This window comes from Lithobates pipiens, unplaced genomic scaffold (assembly GCF_037356315.1).
Source record: "Lithobates pipiens isolate NorthernLeopardFrog02 unplaced genomic scaffold, aLitPip1_a1.2 Scaffold_16, whole genome shotgun sequence".
Taxonomy (NCBI): domain Eukaryota; kingdom Metazoa; phylum Chordata; class Amphibia; order Anura; family Ranidae; genus Lithobates; species Lithobates pipiens.
In genome coordinates this window covers 263,844,640-263,864,929 of record NW_027507748.1, presented here as the reverse complement: position 1 = coordinate 263,864,929, position 20,290 = coordinate 263,844,640, and the positions used below count along the sequence as shown (strand labels likewise).

The 20,290-nt window shown below is 40.7% G+C and overlaps 1 protein-coding gene across 1 annotated transcript in view; it reads left to right on the top strand.

Moving 5' to 3' along the window:
- FRS3 (fibroblast growth factor receptor substrate 3) overlaps positions 1–12,206 on the top strand; it is an 83,732-nt gene extending 71,526 nt beyond the window's left edge. Inside the window, exons 6-7 of the mRNA XM_077481368.1 lie at positions 1,653–1,804; positions 8,038–12,206. Coding sequence (XP_077337494.1) covers positions 1,653–1,804; positions 8,038–9,027 — 1,142 coding nt within the window. The 3' untranslated portion in view covers positions 9,028–12,206. The remainder of the gene's footprint in view (positions 1–1,652; positions 1,805–8,037) is intronic.
- The last annotated feature ends 8,084 nt before the right edge of the window (positions 12,207–20,290 follow it).

Sequence of the window (20,290 nt, the reverse complement as noted above, 5' to 3'; positions counted from 1 at the left end):
CTCTTGAACCCGCCATCACCATCCCCAGAAGCCAAAACCGATGCCAGCGGTCCTGCAGGATGGATGCAGGAGAGACTAACAGCTATAATCCTTGTACCAGATGAGCATAGTTTTTTTTATTTTCTCTGTGAGTGTTTGTTTTTAATCCCTTACTAATAAACCTTTTACTGGGATACTACACTTAGCTGGCGCTTCATTCCCTTTTCTCTCTCCCATATTTTTTGAGAAAAATAGTTTCTCTTTGTTCTTCCTGAAGGTCCTAGGAAGGGACATCCTGCTTCCTCTTCCGCCATTGCTAGGTGAGTCCGGCTGCTCATTTCCAGAGCTTATGCCCTCAAGGAAGGGATTCATCCCTTCTCTGTGGCCCATTCCACCAGATCTGTCATTGTTTCTTCATCTTGTTGGCATTAGGTTTGCAAGGCCGCCGCCTAGTTCTCTGTTATTACCTTCTTAAAGTTTTACCAGGTGGATCTCAAGATCTCTGCTGATGGAAGCTTTAGCAGCAAGGTGCTTCAAGTGGTCATTGGAATGTTTCAGGTCTGTTAACCCTTATTTTCTGTGGGCCTGTCTGCTGCTGGTTGCTTTGTTGTTGCCAAGTTGTGTCTCCCTCCACTGTGTATCATATGAAACACAGCCCCATAACCTAGGCACTTGCCTGCTCCTCCCGTCTCCCTTCTCCAAGCTAGCAGATTGACTGGAGACAGCACTGTCCATTGTTAAATCTTTCCTGTGAAGACCAGAAGTTCAGGGGAGTGGCATTGAGAGAGCAGGAGCTAGCAGCATTGAATGTTGTATATTGCAAGTGCTGGGTAAGAATGTTTATAGTGTACTGGGGAATATTTGTTTTATTGTGTTGTGAGGGTTTAATACAAGTTTTTTTTTGTTTTGTTTTTTAAGGTGAACTTTTTACTTCGATACATTTTCTATAAAATTTTCATGCTCATGTAAACAAATGTTGCATAGTTAAGTGGCACAACGTATTATACAATCAATACAGAACTGTTTATTTAGCAAAGTACAAATACAGAGGCCATAAGAAAGAATACTTGGGTAGGATATGTGCCCTGGGAGGTGAAGAAAGCAGTATATTATGCAACCTAACACAGGAGGAAAGGCTCAGATTGCACCTCCAGCCCAGTACAAGAAGCTCTCCCCTTCAGCAGAAGTCGGCAGGGGAGAGAAAAAAAGGGATGGGGAGGGGAAAATAGTAGTTCTCAATGCCAAGGCACCTCTGGGTTCCACCCACTTATAAAAGCATTGACTCTGAGTCGAAAGAGGGCAGCATATAGGATTCAGTCAATGGTTCCTGTGTTTTCACTGTCCTTTTTTCAAAGATAAATTACCTGAGAGACTTGGTGGTTGACTTTAGTGAAGGGAAGAGTCAGGGTCTTCCAAGCTCTAGCCATTACCCGATTTGCTGCCATGAAAATTTGCATGTTCAATTAAATTAAAAATATTAAATAATTAGCAGGACTTCTCATTTAGCACCACCACATAAATATTAAATATTTATATAGTGTGTAATGTTTTTAGATTTACCTAGTTACAAAAATACTTTTTAAAATTATTTTTTTACTCAACATAAATTGAAATGTAAACTAAAATTTTGCCCTCTTTTGATGATTTGTCATTTATTATATTTTTAACTGAAGCTTTAGGATACACAGGTTTTCCCAACGGGTTTCAACATTTTCCGCGAGATGGACCATCTTACCCATCTGTACGCCACCCATCAATGGGGAATCTCAGACACCCTTCAGTTGGAGAAGAATCTACACATGGCTTGATTACACCAGATGACCAGGTACCATTACTTTTACAAAATTGTATACTCATGTTTCAAGCCTGTACTCAGAACTGAACATGCTAAAAGGAGAAAAGAAATCCGCACAAATTAAACAGAACTAAAGTTGACAGCATATTGTAAAAAAAATAAGTGCGCAACCTGTTTAACTATAATAGTGCTAAAGAACTAAGCAATAAGAAACTAAACACCCACACTTAAACATGTCATTGAATTCCCATAGTAAAAAAGTGTTCAAAACAGTGCTCTTTGTGTGAGTTCATACACATCTGTGCTTAAAACGGTGCTCTCTCCAACATAAAGGAAATCGAGCACCTCTTACCAGAAGTAGTGGATCCCAGACGATGGGGATCTCACACACACACACTTTGATTTAAACCAGCTGCGATGTTCCACTCCTGAGACTTCGGTAAGAAAGCTCCCTCCTGGTAGATATTAACTTTGCCTGTATACAAAAATATTGCATTTATTCTCGGCTCCACTGATCATCCTGCTGTTAGTGCTTTCCACAACAAAAGGTATCAAGAAGGGAGAAACTTCATGGTGTAGTATGTAAAAATGGGCATTTAGTAAAAGAAACTGGTTGCACTTTTACTAGAATTTAGATGTAAGATGGCAAAAAAAGACACAGCCGTCACAGTGATGTCACAGAACACTGCTGCACCCGATGCATTTCCCCGTGTGAGGCATCGACTGGGAATAGAGACTTTTTTTTTTTTTTTTTGGGACACTTTTTACTATGAGATTTCAATGACGCTTTTAAGTGTGGACTTTTCTTATTGCTGAACTCTTTAAGACTGTTATATTTAAATAGGTTGCACACTTCTTTGTTTTACATATATATAAGTTGAGTATTTAGACTTTTTTTTGTAAGTTGCAGCACCTTCATATGCACATTCAAATTGGTTGTTTTTTGGGTAAGCGCGAGATATCTACTTTATACATGCACAGCATATTATTATCACGTTATGACACTGTAAGGGATACTGAATACAGGTATCCAGTGGCAGCAGGGATGAACAGTTCAGTGAAGTTTTAATTAGGAAACTGGAATCAGACTGGGTATGTTTAAAATAAAGTGTATTAATGCACACAACATCTACCAAACACCAACAAACCAGAAGAAAATCAAAAGTGAAAAAAAGTGATCATGAAGCAAAACCAAACCAAAAACCTAACTATAATACACTATATACAAATAAACTGGGCATGCCTGGGACTAGGACCAAGGGAAGCAGAGATGGAGTAACCGGGAACTAGGTACAGGATATGGCAGGGATCAGGATAATACGCAAGCAGGTATAGGCCTAACAGGCAACACGTCAAAGCACTGATGCAAATCAAGGGAGGGTTTATATACCTTTCCAACAGCTAGCATCAGGTGGAGCCTAATTACTGGGATCTGCTGAGAGACGCCTGCTGGTGGTCACCAGAACTGCTCCCTTCAGCTTTGGCAACCACAGTGGCACCTGCAGATCATGATGGACACACTTGCCCTCTAAAAAGGGTCTCCTCCCCTACAATGCCAAATCTGCTATCTTTCTGAATGCTTCTGTTTTGAAAACGTAAAATTGAAACAGAACATGTTCATGCTGAGATGCTTTTCACTGTACTAAGCAGCTTCTCAAAAGCTGACCCACACAAACCATGAAGATGTTCTATAAGTGAGCATTTTTCCAACTGCTGGAGCCTTCCTGTGAATTCCACAATTGTCATCATAAATCATGTCTGTTTGTAAAACTGCTCTGGGCAATTTGGAGCTACACTATATTGTCAGAAGTATTGGGATGCCTGCCTTTCCACATACATGAATGTTAATGGCATCCCAGTCTTTGTCCGTAGGGTTCTATATTGCATTGGCCCACGCTTTGCAGTTCAAAGAGCATCAACTCTTCTGGGAAGGCTGTCCATGAGGTTTAGGAGTGTGTCTATAGGAATGTTTGACCATTCTTCCAGAAGCGCATTTGTGAGGTCAGGCACTGATGTTAGATGAGAAGGCCTGGCTCGCAGCCAACTCGAAATTGAACCTTACGGACTAAGACTGGGATGTCATTAAAGTTCATGTGCATGTAAAGGCAGGCATCCCAATACTTTTGGCAATATAGTGTTTTAGAAAAATATATTCATAAGCACTTGCAGCTTTTATAATTTTCATTTAATTTGCATGTCGTAGCTTTTGATTTTGAACTTTTGTACATGATATATTTCGGGTGAAGTGAGGCAAAACAAAAATGTATTATTTTTCTAAAAAATCTCTAGTTCCCTGGTAAGTCTACAGAGGCTGTTGCTCAAATCGAAAATTGGCAGCGAGAATAGATATCCATTAGGTGGCAGCTGCACCTTTAGTCTTTCCAAAATTGTCAGTTTGGCATTGAATGCCATCTTGTGGTGTCTGCATTAAGGAAGAACTTTAAAGTGGTTGTAAAACCTAAACATTTTTTGCCTAATGCATTCCCTACATTAAGGTTAAAAATGTTTCAGTATGTATATCATCCCCCTTATACTTACCTGAGCCCGATCTCCATCCAGTGATGTGCTTGTCTGTAGCTCTCTCCTTGTTCACACAGGCTTTGCTGAGAGCAGCGGGAGCCATTGGCGGGGTCAGGGTAATATGTATAGGAGAGGAATGCGGAGTGTCTGACAGCAGATAGCACGTTCAGAAGATGTGTACATAAAGTATGCTGGTTGGCAGTATGTGCAAGGGAGGACCTCATTTAACACATCTGCTGGCAACTGGCTGCTGAGGGGTTAATGCACATAACCTGGAGGCATGCATTGAATGCTGGAGGGTTAAACCACATGAGCTAGGTGCTGAAGGGTTAATATATTAGGTGGTGTGAGCTGCTGCTAGGCCGGAGATTACAGTGCGTCTTGTGAGCCAAAGTAGGAGTGTGTGTGTGGGAGAGGTTATGCCACTGCATATGGCTGTTGCATTTTTGGGATCTAAAATGGCCCAGATACCTGGCACATGCGAGTTAGCCACATAATGTTATTACTCACCTGCTACTACAGCACATGTGCCAAGTATTGATTCAGTTTTGGCTTATCCCAAAGTTTTTTTGACATAAGCATTATTTTAGGGCTGATGCATACTGCTGCAAGAGGGCCAGCTGTACAGCATACATTCAGATGTAATTCTCAGCCTGAGAGTCACAGGTGCAGTACAGTCTACAGCTAGCAGCCTGTCAGAATCCATGACCAGCAGAAATACGCAGCAGACGTACACTGATGTATGCACGTTCAAGGTGTATCTGCCTATAGATATGTAAACACTACCCTAAATGTTGATTGTCTGCATTTGGGGCTGAACATATGTAGCTATATGCAAGTACAGTATCTCACAAAGGTGAGTACACTCCTCCCATTTTTGTAAATATTTCATGACATCTTTTCATGTGACTGAAGAAATTACACTTTGCTACAATGTAAAGTAGAGAGTGTACAGCTTGTATAACAGTGTAAATATGCTGTCCCCTCAAAATAACTCAAAACACAGCCATTAATGTCTAAACTGCTGGCAACAAAAGTGAGTACACACCTAGGTGAAAATGTCCAAATTGGATCCAATTTGGACATTTTCACTCCCCGGTGTCATGTGACTCTTTAGTTTTACAAGGTCTCAGGTGTGAATGGGGAGCAGGTGTGTTAAATTTGGTGTTATCACTATCGCTCTCATGCTGTCATACTGTTCACTGGGAGTTCAACGTGGCATCGCATGGCAAAGAACTCTCTGATGGATCTGAAAAAAAAAATTGTTGCTCTAAATAATGATGGCCTAGACTATAGGAAAATTTCCAAGAACCTGAAATTGAGCTTCAGCATTGTGGCCAAGACCATACAGCAGTTTAACAGGACATGTTCCACTCAGGACAGGCCTTGCCATTGTCGACCAAAGAAGTTGAGTACATGTGCTCAGCGTCATAGCTAGAGATTGGGTTTGGGAAATAGACGTACAAGTGCTGCCAGCATTGCTGCAGAGGTTGAAGGGTTGGGGCGTCAGCCTGTCAGTGCTCAGACCATATGCCGAAAAACTGCATTAAATTGGTCTGCATGGCTGTCATCCCAGAATGAAGCCTCTTTTAAAAATGATGCACAAGAAAGCCTGTAAACAGTTTGCTGAAGACAAGCAGACTAAGGACATGGATTACTGGAACCATGTCCTGTGGTCTGATGAGACCAAGATAAACTTATTTGGTTTAGATGGTGTCAAGTGTGTGTGGCAGCAGCCAGGTGAGAAGTACAAAGATTAGCATGTCTTGCCTACAGTCAAGCATGGTGGTAGTGGTCTGGGGCTGCATGAGTGCTGCCGGCACTGGGGAGCTACAGTTCATTAAGGGAACCATGAATGCCAACTTGTACCAAAGCAGAGCATGATCTCCACCCTTCGGAGACTGGGCCGCAGGGCAGTATTCCAACATAACGACCCCAGACACACCTCCAATACGACCACTGCCTTGCTAAAGAAGCCAAGAGTAAAGGTAATGGACTGGCCAAGCATGTCTCCAGACCTAAACCCTATTGAGCTTCTGTGGGGCATCCTCAAACGGAAGGTGGATGAGCGCAAGGTCTCTAACATCCACTAGCTCTGTGATGTAGTCATGGAGGAGTGGAAGAGGACTCCAGTGGCAACCTGTGAAGCTCTGGTGAACTCCATGCCCAAGAGGGTTAAGGCAATCCTGGAAAATAATGATGGTCACACAAAATATTGACACTTTAAGCCCAATTTGGACATTTTTCATTTAGGGGTGTACTCGCATTTGTTGCCAACATGTGTGTTGAGTTATTTTGAGAGGACAGCAAATTTACACTGTTATACAAGCTGCACACTCACTACTTTACATTGTAGCAAAGTGTCATTTCTTCAGTGTTGTCACATGAAAAGATAGAATAAAATATTTACAAAAATGTGAGGGGTGTACTCACTTTTGTGAGATACTGTGCATATACAAGGATGTGCATATACAGTACCTTGAAAGTATTTATACCCCTTGAAATTTTTCACATTTTGTCATGTTGCAAAAAACGTAAATTTATTCAATTGGTATTTTATGTGATAGACCAACACAAAGTGGCAAATAATTGTGAAGTGGAAGCAAGAAAAAGGCTCTGGTCAGATGAGACCAAAACTGAACTTTTTTGCCTAAAAGCAAAACGCTATGTGTGGCGGAAAACTAACACTGCACATCACCCTGAACACACCATCCCCACCGTGAAACATGGTGGTGGCAGCATCATGTTGTGGGGATGCTTTAATTCAGCAGGGACAGAGAATCTGGTCAGAGTTGATGGGAAGATGGATGGAGCCAAATAGAGTACTCTTAGAAGAAAACCTGTTAGTCTGAAAAAGGCTTGAGACTGGGGCAGAGGTTCCCCTTCCAGCAGGACAACAACCCAAAACATACAGCCAGAGCTACAATGGAATGGTTTAGATCAAAGCATATTCATGCGTTAGAATGACTCCAAAGTCCAGACCTAAATCCAATTGAGAATCTGTGGCAAAACTTTAAAATTGCTGTTCACAGACGCTCTCCATCCAATCTGACAGAGCTTGAGTTATTTTGCAAAGAAGAATGGGCAAAAATGTCACTCTCTAGATGTGCAAAGCTAGTTAAATCATACCCAATAAAGACTTGCAGCTGTAATTGCAGCCAAAGCTAGTTCTACAAAGTATTGACTGGGGGCTGAATACAAATGCACATGGCATACTTTTCACATATTTATTTGTAAAAAAAACTTTGTGTTGGTCTCTCACATAAAAACCCAATAAAATACATTTACGTTTTTGGTTGTAGTATGACAAAATGTGTAAAATTTCAAGGGGGTATGAATATTTTTTCAAAGCACTGTATGTGCATATGGAAGCTGCATATTTCAGCCTGTCAATGCTTTTGACAGCCTGCTGGTAGCAAACTGTGTCCTGATACCTGAGCAGAGAATTACATCCAATTGTATGTTGCACGGCGCTCTGGGAGCCCTTAAAGTGCATGTAAACTCTCTCCTATACCCAGTGAACAGCCTCAGATGATGCACAGAGATGAAACTCCCTACATAAGTTTTACATGTATATCTGCGGTCTTCAGCTTTATGTATTATTTAGAAAGTGAACATCGTGTTCAAATTTATACTTCCGCTTTCAAAATTTCAATTTGTTTAGCAATTGCTGTTTTTTTTTTTTTTTTTTTCACTTAATATAATAAATCTAGTTTTATTTTTGTTTCCGTTTTTTATTCCAGTCACATACCTATGTGAATACAGCCAGTGGTGAAGAGGAGACAGGTGGGCGACACTGCATGCACTCTTTGCCCGAGTCACATGCACCATACCATGAACCACCAAGGCACATGCTTGGCTCAGGTTGCTCCATTGAAGAACGCAATCCCCAGGTCTTTTTGCAACCAGGAGAAGTGAAGTTTGTACTTGGACCAGCACCAGCCTATAGACGAATGCCTCTAAGGGGAGACAGCTTCTGTAGACACCACAGGGACTGTCAGGGCCATGTCTGTGCTGGTGACAGAGAACCAATACCATCACATAACAATAACAATGAATGCAAAGATCAGTGGAGTTCACACAAGTGTGCATATGAGAATATCAATGGCCTAGTACCACCAGGAAGTATAGCTCTTCGTAGCCGGACTGGTAATAGGGGCCTCAAGTTGTCAGCAGAAGGTCTGCCATACAACAGCTGCTCACATCGCAGGACGGCAATGTTACACTATGAGAATCTACCCCCTCTACCCCCTGTTTGGGAATGCAGGTCCATGCACCCTGTTGAAGATGATGATGATGAAGAGGAGGAGGAAGATTCTGCAGATGCTATGACTCCATCTCTTAATGGTTACCATGATGACCCTGTGCAAAACTATGTGAATGCTGAAAGTGCCACTGCATGTGGTGGTTACCACCACCATCGTCCAGACTGCCAGCCACATAGGGGATGCCCATCTAATGTCTTCAGTTTTGATTTCCGACGGCCACGAACAGAGCAAAGGCAACTCAACTATATCCAGGTGGAGCTGGAGGGCAAGGGTGAAGGAAAAGGAAGACAAATCCCTCAGATTACTTGTACCCCAGCTTCAAATCATCCACCACGTTGCGCAGACTCTTATGCTGTCATTGACCTCAAAAAGACAGCTGCTATGTCCAGCCTACAGAGAGCTATGCCCCGGGATGATGGCACCTCCAGAAAAACCCGACATAACAGCACAGACCTTCCCCTGTAAATGATTCTGGTTCTAGTGTTGTCTCTCTGACCTTTTACAAAAGCCATCTCTGCGGCTCTTACTTGTCTTTTCTTTGTTTCCTATATCTAACTTCTTAAACTGTAGTTTGTGCAGGTTCTGTTTTGTTATTCTTCAGAGCAAACCTTCTAATACTGAACAGAATGTGAACACTCGTTTATCAAGAGGAGAAAAATGGAGGGATTGTTAAAAGCTACGCAAGGATACTCCATATATTTCCCCTCTACAAATGGGGCCACCTGAACGTCTGACTGATGACTGCGACCATGTTGGCATCTTGCTAAAAATGTTCTTGTTGAGTGAAATGTTTGTGCTTATTTTTAAAATTCATTTTTTTTTTGTTTTTTTATTAATGTTGCATTTATAGATGCCATTTTCTGCATTTACTGATTAATTTATTTAACTTATTTTTCTATTTATTTTTGTAAACATCCCATGCCATATTGTGCCCTAAGTAATCGGACTTGCTCCGAAACAGATGCATAAGGTCACTACTTTGACCAACGTGCTTCATTGATTTGAAGCTTGTACCTCTTGTGAGAGCATCAAGACATTAGCATGTGACAAACTAAGAAATGTATATACCCTTTGATTGCATTTTTGCATAATCTAGGCATAATCTTATATGGAAAAATAAGCCTTCATCAGCATTTGAAAAGTAAAAGTGTAATATATGTACTGTATATATATATATATATATATATTTGTGTGTGTGTGTGTGTGTGTGTGTGTGTGCGTGCGTGCGTGTGCGTGTGCGCGTATGTGTACAATAGTGGAATGGGGAGAACTTAAACATTTCAGAGGCTAAAGAATATTTACTAGATGTCATGCCCATGTTTTTGCATTTACTTGAATGATAAGTGCCAAAAATTTATACTTGTGCCATTTTAAAAGAAATCCTTCTATGTACTGTTACTTAACATAACTCATCGGTCACACTTAGGGTTTCCCAAATGTACATAGTGTACAGATGGAGAATATAGCCAGTGTTGAACTCGCTGAACAGCACTCTAGATGATGGTTATTCTACACATTTTGTCACCTTATCTTGAATGAATGTTTATAAACCTAGAGATTTAAAGAGTAATTATATCTTTCTGAAAAAAGGCAGGAAAAGGGTATTTACCTAGTTTGTAAACCGTGCATGAAATTATATTAAAGCTTTTCTGGGAGCCATTGCTTAACTAAAGAGTCATAGGGGTTGATTTACTAAAATTGGAGAGTGCAAAATCAGCTCAGCATAGAAACTAATCCGTTTTCATTTTTTTTGTTGTTTTTTTTGTCAAAGCTTAATTGAACAAGCTAGAAGCTGATTGGCTACCATGCACAGTTGCACCAGATTTTGCACTCTCCAGTTTTAGTAACTCCACCCTATAATTTTTCTGCATCTGTCTGTTAAACACATACGCACAGTTTTTTTTTTTTTTCTTTTTTTGGACATGGACTCTTGGACATCATACACTTAGCTCCCCGCACAGTTGATTAGTTATTCCAACAAAGATCTTCTCATAAGATTATATGTCCATTTAACATATTTTGTTTTTCCGTGTAAAAGCCTCTCTTGTGTAGACATTCAATAGCCCTGAAACTACTGATGTTTGTAGCCACCATCTTGGATGTGAGCTATCTTGGAGTTGTAATTCAAGTGACTCTCTACTTTATTCCCCTTTGGTTCTCCCCTAGCAGCCTCTTAAGCCTCATACACACGATCGGACTTTGTGCAAACTTTCCTGTGGATTTTTGTACAAAGGGTGTTGACCGAGAACTTGTATTGCATACGCACAGCAGGACTTTTTCAGCCAATTTTCACCAAATCACGTGTTTTTTTTTCTGCTCTTTACCGCCACCTTTGGTCAACTTCTGTATTGTTGTCTGATCTTTTGCATTGGTTATGAGCGTGCGTGTTTGTACTTTGTACAAAAGTCCTATGGTTTTCTGTACACACGATCAGACTTTGCGCCATTGGACTTTTGTTGCCAGAAAGTTTGTCCGTTCGCACAGCCAACAAAAGTCCGATGAAAACCGAAAAAGTTTGTCTGATGGAGCGTACACACGGTCGGATGTTTCTCCAAAACAGCTAATTTGCATGTTTGTTGTCAAAAAGTCTGATCGTGTGTACAGGCCTTTAGAAGGTTACATAGACAGGGGTTGAGGAGCCAGACCTACACAGTAAATGATTAAATACTCCCAGGTGTGGAGAGGGCTTTGATGCACCAGAATGGAGGTGCTGTGCTAAGGCATTGCCTTTTCCTGAAGATGTCAAATGTTCTAGCACGTTTAAAGGTACATTGCAAGGCAAGATAAATGTTATATTGAAGGAAAATTCTTTAAATAAGCTTTTAAAATACTAGATTTTTCTGTGCATTTATTTGCAGTTGTTTAAGTTGGTGGCAATCTCGAAGTAGTTTTTTTTCTACTTTGAAATCAATTAACCGTTTCCCGACCGCCTCACGCAGATACTGCGGCAGAGGGGCACATACAGGCAGATTAATGTACCTGTACATTGCCCTTTAACACGCAGCTTGCGGGCGCGCGTGCCTGCCGGGAGCTCCGTGACTGTGATCGTGGGTCCTGCGGACTCTATCTCTGCGAGGATACCTGCGATCGTCTCACGGTGAGGAAGAACAGGGACATGCTAATATAAGCAAGCATCTTCCCGTTCTGCCTAATGACACTGGCACTGATCACCGCTCCCTGTAATCGAGAGCGGTGATCAGACACACACAGCCTCCCCCCCCCCATAGTTAGAATCACTCCCTAGGACTCACTTAACCCCTACAGCACCACCTAGCGGTTAACCCCTTCACTGCCAGACACATTTACACAGTAATTAATGCATTTTTAATTGCACTGATCGCTGTATAAATGTGAATGATTCCAAAATTGTCCGAGGTGTCCACCGCAATGTCGCAGTCACAATAAAAAATGCTGATCGTCGCCATTACAAGTAAAAAAATTAATTATCATTAAAAATGCCATAAAACTATCCACTATTTTGTAGAAGCTATAACTTTTGCAACCAAACGCTTATTTCCTTTTTTTTTTTTTTCAAAAATATGTAGAATATGTTTCGGCCTAAACTGAGGGAAAAAAACCTTTTTTTATATATTTGTATTAAATAATTTTTATTTTGTATAATTGGGGATATTTATTATAGCAAAAAGTAAAAAATAATGTGTTTTTTTTTTTCAAAATTGTCGCTATTTTTTGTTTATAGCGCAAAAAATAAAAACTGCAGAGGTGATCAAATACCACCAAAAGAAAGCTCTATTTGTGGGAAAAAAAGGAGCTCAATTTTGTTTGGTAGCCACGTCGCATGACCGAGCAATTGTCAATTAAAGTGACACAGTGCTGAATCGCAAAAAATGCTCTGGTTTTTGGCCAGCCAAATGGTCAGGGGCTTAAGTTGTTAAAGTATAAGTTCACTTTTTCTATAAAAAATAAATGCACATTTTTTGCAGGTAAAAAAATGTGCAACATTGCACCCACGATCAGCAGATCGCAGGTGCAAAGCGAAGATCCTGTACCTCCACTATGGCCAAGCAGTTACTGTATTTCAGGAAGGTCAATGAACTACAAGAGTACTCACCAGTGCCCTTGCAGTTCATTGAGAACTACAAGCTGTAGGCCACAGAACTTGGTGTGGCCATGTGGGCGGAGCATCACAGGGCCTCGCTATTTTTAAATTGACAAAAAAAGGGTAGTGGTGCTGCTAAATAGTATGAGATTTAATTCATCAGTCCATAAAATCCTTGAAGTAGATACTCAGTATATGTGGAGGGGGAGAGATGAAGAGGGGAGACCTGTATAGATTACTTTTAGCAGTCCAAAACAACCTTGGCAGCCCTTGAGGGGGGGGGGGGGGAGTTGAAAGCAGACTCCAGATATGCAAATGAGAAGAGAAACACAGGTGCCTCTAGGTTAGAACTGTAAACATTTTAATGATACAGGTGCATTATCCAATTACATGGAGGTTAAGGAAGTAAGGCATGAGTCCATCCACACTGGCGTGGCGTGGACTGCAGAGTGGCATTCTGAACAGCTGATTTTTCTGCCTGTGGGGGGGACAAATCCTAGCCAGCAGGATCTCTGGGACCACATTGATGAAACCGAGGCTTGGATCAGGCCGATGGTGAAGGCTGGAACGCGGTGCTGGGCATGATGACCTCACTAAGTGAATAATGCACCTCTATCTCATTAAAATGTTTACTGTTCTAACCTAGAGGCGAGAAGATCTCCCGCCTGCTATCACCGGAACAGGGGATGGGGAGAGAAGAGGCAGGGGTTGGAACATGTTGCATGTTCCATCCTATGTACTGATGGAACATGTAACCTGTTCCAAAGGTGAACTTAGCCTTTAAATCTTAACAGCATCTCAATGACGGGAAACTGGATCAGTTTTCATTTGTACACCCATGTGTCTACTCGCCTGGTTTCCTACAGTGCAAGTCCCAGCATGCTTCTCACTAGATACATCTCACTAGTTATTTCTGATCAAGTCCAGCCACAGCATGAGCAGTTCCTCGTGCTTTTCCTTGACCAGGGGTCAGAGTATCAAATTATTTATTTAAAGCTAGCAGTAAGATCTTTAGTGAGGCATTTGTCTCTAAATGGCCCGCTTTACAATAACAGGCTCCAGAGCAGTGCTGGGGTACCTGAAAAGCAGCAGAGCAGAAAAAAAGCTGTAAAGCTGGTCATAGATGGATCGAAATGTAACCAGTTCGGCAGGGGCTGGCTAAATTTCGATTCCTCTTTGACCGTTCCCACTCAAGAAAAGTTGACTTAATGATTGGCTTCTGTCAAGTGTGAATGTTGGGAAATTTTCATTCGCTTGCAGCACTTATCAGTGTATTCTGCCATGGATGAATCCTGCTGTCAGAATACAATAGCCCATTGGGTAGGATTCTTCCATCCACCCTGCTTGTGTGGATGAAGGAAGCCATATGCTTATTTTTTTTTTTGGGGGGGGGGGGGGGGGGAGATCCATCTGCAGCCAGCTTTATTGTTGGGCATAGATCACATCCACGGTAACACTGATCAAAAAAAAAAAGATTTTGGAGCCGGTTTTAACCACTTCAGCCCTGGAAGATTTGGCTGCTCAATGACCAGGCCTTTTTTTGTGAAACGGCACTGCGCCACTTTAACTGACAATTGCGCGTTCATGCGATGTAACCAAGAAAAATTGACATCCTCTTTTTCCCGCAAATAGAGCTTTCTCTTGGTGGTATTTGATCATCTCTGTGGTTTTTATTTTTTGTGCTATAATTAAAAAAAAAAAGAGCGACAGTTTTAAAAAAAAACACAATATTTTGTACTTTTTTTATATACCTCCCATTTTTTTTTTTTTTTTAAAGCTAATTTTTTTCCTCAGTTGAGGCCAATTATGTATTCTACATATTTTTGGTAATAAAAATCGCTATAATCCTATATTAATTGGTTTGCGTCTATTTTTATTATTAATTTTTATTTTTTGCTAGTATTTGCGAAATTTGCGAATTTGCGAATTTTTATCAGGACTGCAACATTATGGCGGACAGATCGGACTCTTTTGACACATTTTTGGGATCATTGGCATTTATTCAGTGATCAGTGCTATAAAAATGCACTGATTACTGTGTAAATGTCACTTGGCAGGGAAGAGGTTATTGGGGGGGGGGGGCATTCAAGGGGTTAACTGTGTTACCTAGGGAGTTATTCTAACTGTGGGGGAGGTGGAACTGCCTGGGTGAGGAGAGCGATCGTTGTTTATACTTAGTATGAACAACAGTTCGCCCTCCTCACCCCTGACCGCACAGAGATCTGTCTGTTTACATTAACAGATCTCTGTTCTGTCTCTGTGTGGAACGATCGCAGGTGCCCGACGGTGACCACCAGGCACGTGCATTGGCTCCTTAGTCACGTGTGCCCTCCCAGTGGTAAAAAGGCGAGCCGACGTATAGCTATGGAGGTTCGCCCAGGGGAGCCAGCCTGCTGCAGTATAACTGTGGCAGCTGGTCGGGAAGAGGTTAAAGGGGACAGAATTTATTTTTATTTTTTTTATTTATGGTGAATATGTAACTTCCTGCCTTACAATACGAAATTTGTCCCAATGGCAGTGTCAAGATTTATATTACTGAAAATACCGTTTTAGGTGTGTTAAAGTAGTATCTATATCGATGGGGCATAAATAGAAAGTCATGAGGGGGAAGGGGAAGAGGATCATTTGTGATGATTATTGGAGATGTTCAATGGACTCCAGCCAGTAAAACATCTAATTGCCAAAACCCTAAATGTATATACAGAAACAGTGTACTTCCTGTTTTTCAAATTATTTATCTAACGGCTAAGATAAAAGTCAACACCAAGAACATCCAATGTGGTTGCCTCATATACAGTGGTGTGAAAAAGTGTTTGCCCCCTTCCTCATTTCCTGTTCCTTTGCATGTTTGTCACACTTAAGTGTTTCGGAACATCAAACCAATTTAAACAATAGTCAAGGACAACACAAGTAAACACAAAATGCAATTTGTAAATGAAGGTGTTTATTATTAAAGGTGAAAAAAAATCCAAACCATCATGGCCCTGTGTGAAAAAGTGATTGCCCCCTAAACCTAATAACTGGTTGGGCCACCCTTAGCAGCAACAACTGCAACCAAGCGTTTGCGATAACGTGCAATGAGGCTTTTACAGCGTCCTGGAGGAATTTTGGCCCACTCATCTTTGCAGAATTGTCCTAATTCAGTTACATTAGAGGGTTTTCGAGCATGAACGGCCTTTTTAAGGTCATACCACAACATCTCAATAGGATTCAGGTCAGGACTTTGGCTAGGCCACTCCAAAGTCTTCATTTTGTTTTTCTTCAGCCATTCGGTGGTGGACTTGCTGGTGTGTTTAGGATCATTGTCCTGCTGCAGAACCCAAGTTCGTTTCAGCTTGAGTACACGAACAGATGGTCGGACATTCTCCTTCAGGATCTCTTGGTAGACAGCAGAATTCATAGTTCCTTTTATCACGGCAAGTCTTCCAGGTCCTGAAGCAGCAAAACAGCCCCAGACCATCACACTACCACCACCATATTTTACTGTTGGTATAATGTTCTTTTTATGAAATGCAGTGTTCCTTCTACGCCAGATATACTTGGACACACACCTTCCAAAGAGTTCCACTTTTGTCTCATCGGTCCACAGAATGTTGTCCCAAAAGTCTTGGGGATCATCAAGATGTGTTGTGGAGAAATTGAGACGAGCTTTGATGTTCTTTTTGCTCAGCAGTGGTTTTCTCCTTGGAACTCTGCCATGCAGGCCATTTTTGCCCAGTCTTTTCCTGATGGTGGAGGCATGAACGCTGACCTTAACTGAGGCAAGTGAGGCCTGCAGTTCCTTGGACGTTGTTGTGGGGTCTTTTGTGACCTCTTGGATGAGTCGTCGCTGCGCTCTTGGGGTAATTTTGGGCGGCCGGCCACTCCTGGGAAGGTTCACCACTGTTCCATGTCTTCGCCATTTGTGGATAATGGCTCTCACTGTGGTTCGCTGGATTCCCAAAGCTTTGGAAATGGCTTTATAACCCTTTCCAGACTGATAGATCTCAATTACTTTCTTTCTTAATTGTTCCTGAATTTCTTTGGGTCTCGGCATGATGTGTAGCTTTTAAGGATCTTCTGGTGGACCTTACTGTGTCAAGCAGCTCCTATTTAAGTGATGCCTTGATTGTGAACAGGTGTGGCAATAATCAGGCCTGGGTGTGGCTAGAGAAATTGAACTCAGGTGTGGACAACCACAGTTATAGTATGTTTTAACAAGGGGGGCAATCACTTTTTCACACAGGGCCATGATGGTTTGGATTTTTTTCACCTTTAATAATAAACACCTTCATTTACAAATTGCATTTTGTGTTTACTTGTGTTGTCCTTGACTATTGTTTAAATTGGTTTGATGTTCCGAAACACTTAAGTGTGACAAACATGCAAAGGAACAGGAAATGAGGAAGGGGGCAAACACTTTTTCACACCACTGTACTATGTTTAACTAAAGCAAATTCTTGCATTCTATACTGCCTTTCTACAAGCTATGGCTAAAGCCATTTCACGGGTTAATACAGATTGTCTGTTTTTTGCCATGAATGTCCGCTTACGTTTATGTGATGGGCAAATTTGATTTCCCGTTAGCTTGATGAGATGTCTATGGACTATTAAGACCAGCATACCTAAGGTGGCAGTTGCTGCTAAATGTATGTATTACTTGTTAAGCATCGGCATTATATGATAAAGTTTACTTGTGTTCTCTTAACATACATTGTCAGAGATCACCATTGTGTTTACGCAGACAAGTCAAAAAGACTGTTTTTAATCTGTTTTCACTTTTTTGTTTGCTGCTACTCACACGTGTGTCATGATCATGTGTTTTTAAGTGTTTCAGGAAACAGTGTTTTACCAGTAAGTGGATAAACTCATACAGTTTACAATATACTCTTTGATTGGGTCATATGTCAAAGGAAAAAAATCAACATGCAGATTCTGGTATGTTACAGGTGTATATATTCCTTCCGATGGAATCTTGTCACGTTCAGAGTCGTTCTGGCACATTTTACTGCAACAGAAACACAGTTTAAAAAAGAAAAATGGGCAGAGGGAGGAACATCTTTTCTAGTCTTAGTGAGAACTTGTTTGGCAACTTGCCTATAATTGTAAAAGTTGATGTATAAACGTTAATGTGACATAACACTGAAATATGTATGCTGCTAGCAGTTTTTAATCTCTGTAGTCTAATTGTTTCCACTGTGAAATTAAAGGTGTGTATGAGTTTATCCCTACAGAAGCACAGGTGTAGTAATAGATTCACTTTACACCTAGCTTGTCTGAGCCATTGTCTGCTAAATGGGGTAGGCAAGCAGTGCCATCTCTTAGCCTAAGCAAGCCTATACATGGGTAATTATTGTGGTAGATTATGCATTCTTGTACCTAAATAGTTTGATGCCCTGTATGTTGGGTATAGAACTCTTGAACCAAGACCAATATCTGTTTGGAACAACTGGATCAGTAGTATTCTTACAATGACTAGATCTGCACATGGTTATTATGTGACCACTTAAGTTGCCCACACTTGATCTGGACCATTTTAAAGCTTATAAACAGCATACAAATTACATTCATGGTGTTACTGGACTCATTCGTTAAGAAACTCCTAGATTTGCCTTGTTTGTCATGTGGTTTGATGTGAAGAAAGGTGGTTTATTTCTCTTGGTTTATTTGTTCAAAGAGAAATTTGGTTAGGGTTGGGTTAAAAGCTTTAAATTATTATTGGTTGTTACAAGTGGAATATTCTTTCCTAGTTTCAGGTAAGTACTAGGCTTTAGTTTTATACCACAAATATTCTTTGGAGCAACTGTAACATGTCAAACCTTCTTCCTTCTTTTTTTTATTTTTTTTATTTAGTGAAGTTGAGGAACAAAATGCTTTCAGACTGACCTAAATACTGTGCAATCGAGTACAATGCTAAACAAGGTAACTCAATAAAAGGTGCCTGATTCTCAGTATTGTACGTTCAGATTGAATTACACATTTTCTGTAGCCACATGTAAAACAATATGTCTAAGGTTGTTTCACTATAGACCCAGCATGTAACGTGAAGTTGTTTTAGACTCTGGAAAGAAAAGACTAGAGGAGCTTTGCACTTGCAGCAGGTTCCTGACTGGGTTTTTGGGAGAGTCTAAAAAAAAAAAAACACACATTACTAAATTGTGCAAAACCATTGAGCAAGCACAAAGACTCTGCTCCAAGACCAAATGTTTTGGTTTGTGAGTGGCTCGTGAATTTTACTTTTTTTTTTTTTTTTTTTTTTGGTTTCTACTTTCTCTAGTGTTTGCATTTTATATGCAATCTTGTACATTCACATTCTCTGCAATGTGTGTATACTGTTATTATTATTTTTTTTAATTCTGTTTAAGTCAGATGTGTGAATTTAATAGCCCACTGGGCAACCCCAGATGAACTCTGTGATTCTGTTGTACCGATCTGTGTTGTGCGTTTTTAAATATTGAATATTTCTGACACAGGTGCGGAAGAGATCTCCCTGTTTCAATTCCATTTCAGGCTACACTTGGAACCTTTTCATTCCATACCTCTTTATATACCATCTATGAAATTATTAATGGAAAATAAAACTAAACCAGTAGTAACATACTGGAGAAAGCTACTGTCTTATTGTGCACTTGGAGTGTATAAAGAATAAAGCGATGCGGAAATGATCCATTTTGTTACTATGTACCTCATTTACTTTGAATTATGGCATGAAATGCTTATGTTCATCTTTATATTTGTTTCTCTCCTTACATACTATCACATTTTTGACTTGGTTGGTATGGAAGCTGAAGTTTAGTTATATAATAATATATATATATATTTTTTTCCTCTTTGGTTATATCACTTACCTGCAATGTGGTATGTCTCACAATGTTCAAGCTTCTGGATTTTGTAGAAATCATCACTGCTGGCCCGGGGGGGGGGGGGGGGGTATAACTTTGGTTTTCCAGGCTCAACTGCACTAAAGATGTTCTGACAAGGAAGCACCCCCTCCCTGCCCTCTTATTCATTGTGAAAAGTGCATTCCCTGCTAATACTAAAAGGTGGAGAGAATCGTGTGATTTGACCTGACTCCCCCCTATTCATAGATTGCGTTACAGGCAGTGTAATTCATTAAAGAACTTTCCCCAGTGGAGGAGAGGGCAGGAAGGGCTCGACCCTGTCGGATCATCTTTAATGAAGCTGAAGTCAGAGACCTGAAGAATTAGAAGTTGTGAGTTTTACATAGTGGTGTACCACCATCCCTGTATATACACTAGAGCAGACTTTCCCAACCTTTTCAACACAGAGGAACCTTTGAAATAACGTTCCAGTTTTAGGGAACCCCTGCTAAAATTTCTATATCTAGAACTCATGAAGCATTATTGTGATAGTCTGAGTCAGTGGGAAGAATGCTCCTTACACTTAGGATCATCAGGAAGAATTTCCTCCTTTCAGATAACTAACAAGATAATTTGGTGTCAGTGGGAGCTTATCTAAGAGGCAAAAATTGGTCATTGCTCAAGGAAACTCTTAACAACCTTTTGGAGGAACCCTGATTGAGAATCAATCAGGGTTCCTCCAAAAGGCTGTTAAGAGTTTCCTTGAGCAATGACCAATTTTTGCCTCTTAGATAAGCTCCCACTGACACCAAATTATCTTGTTAGTTATCTGAAAGGAGGAAATTCACCAAAATATAACCATTTTTTA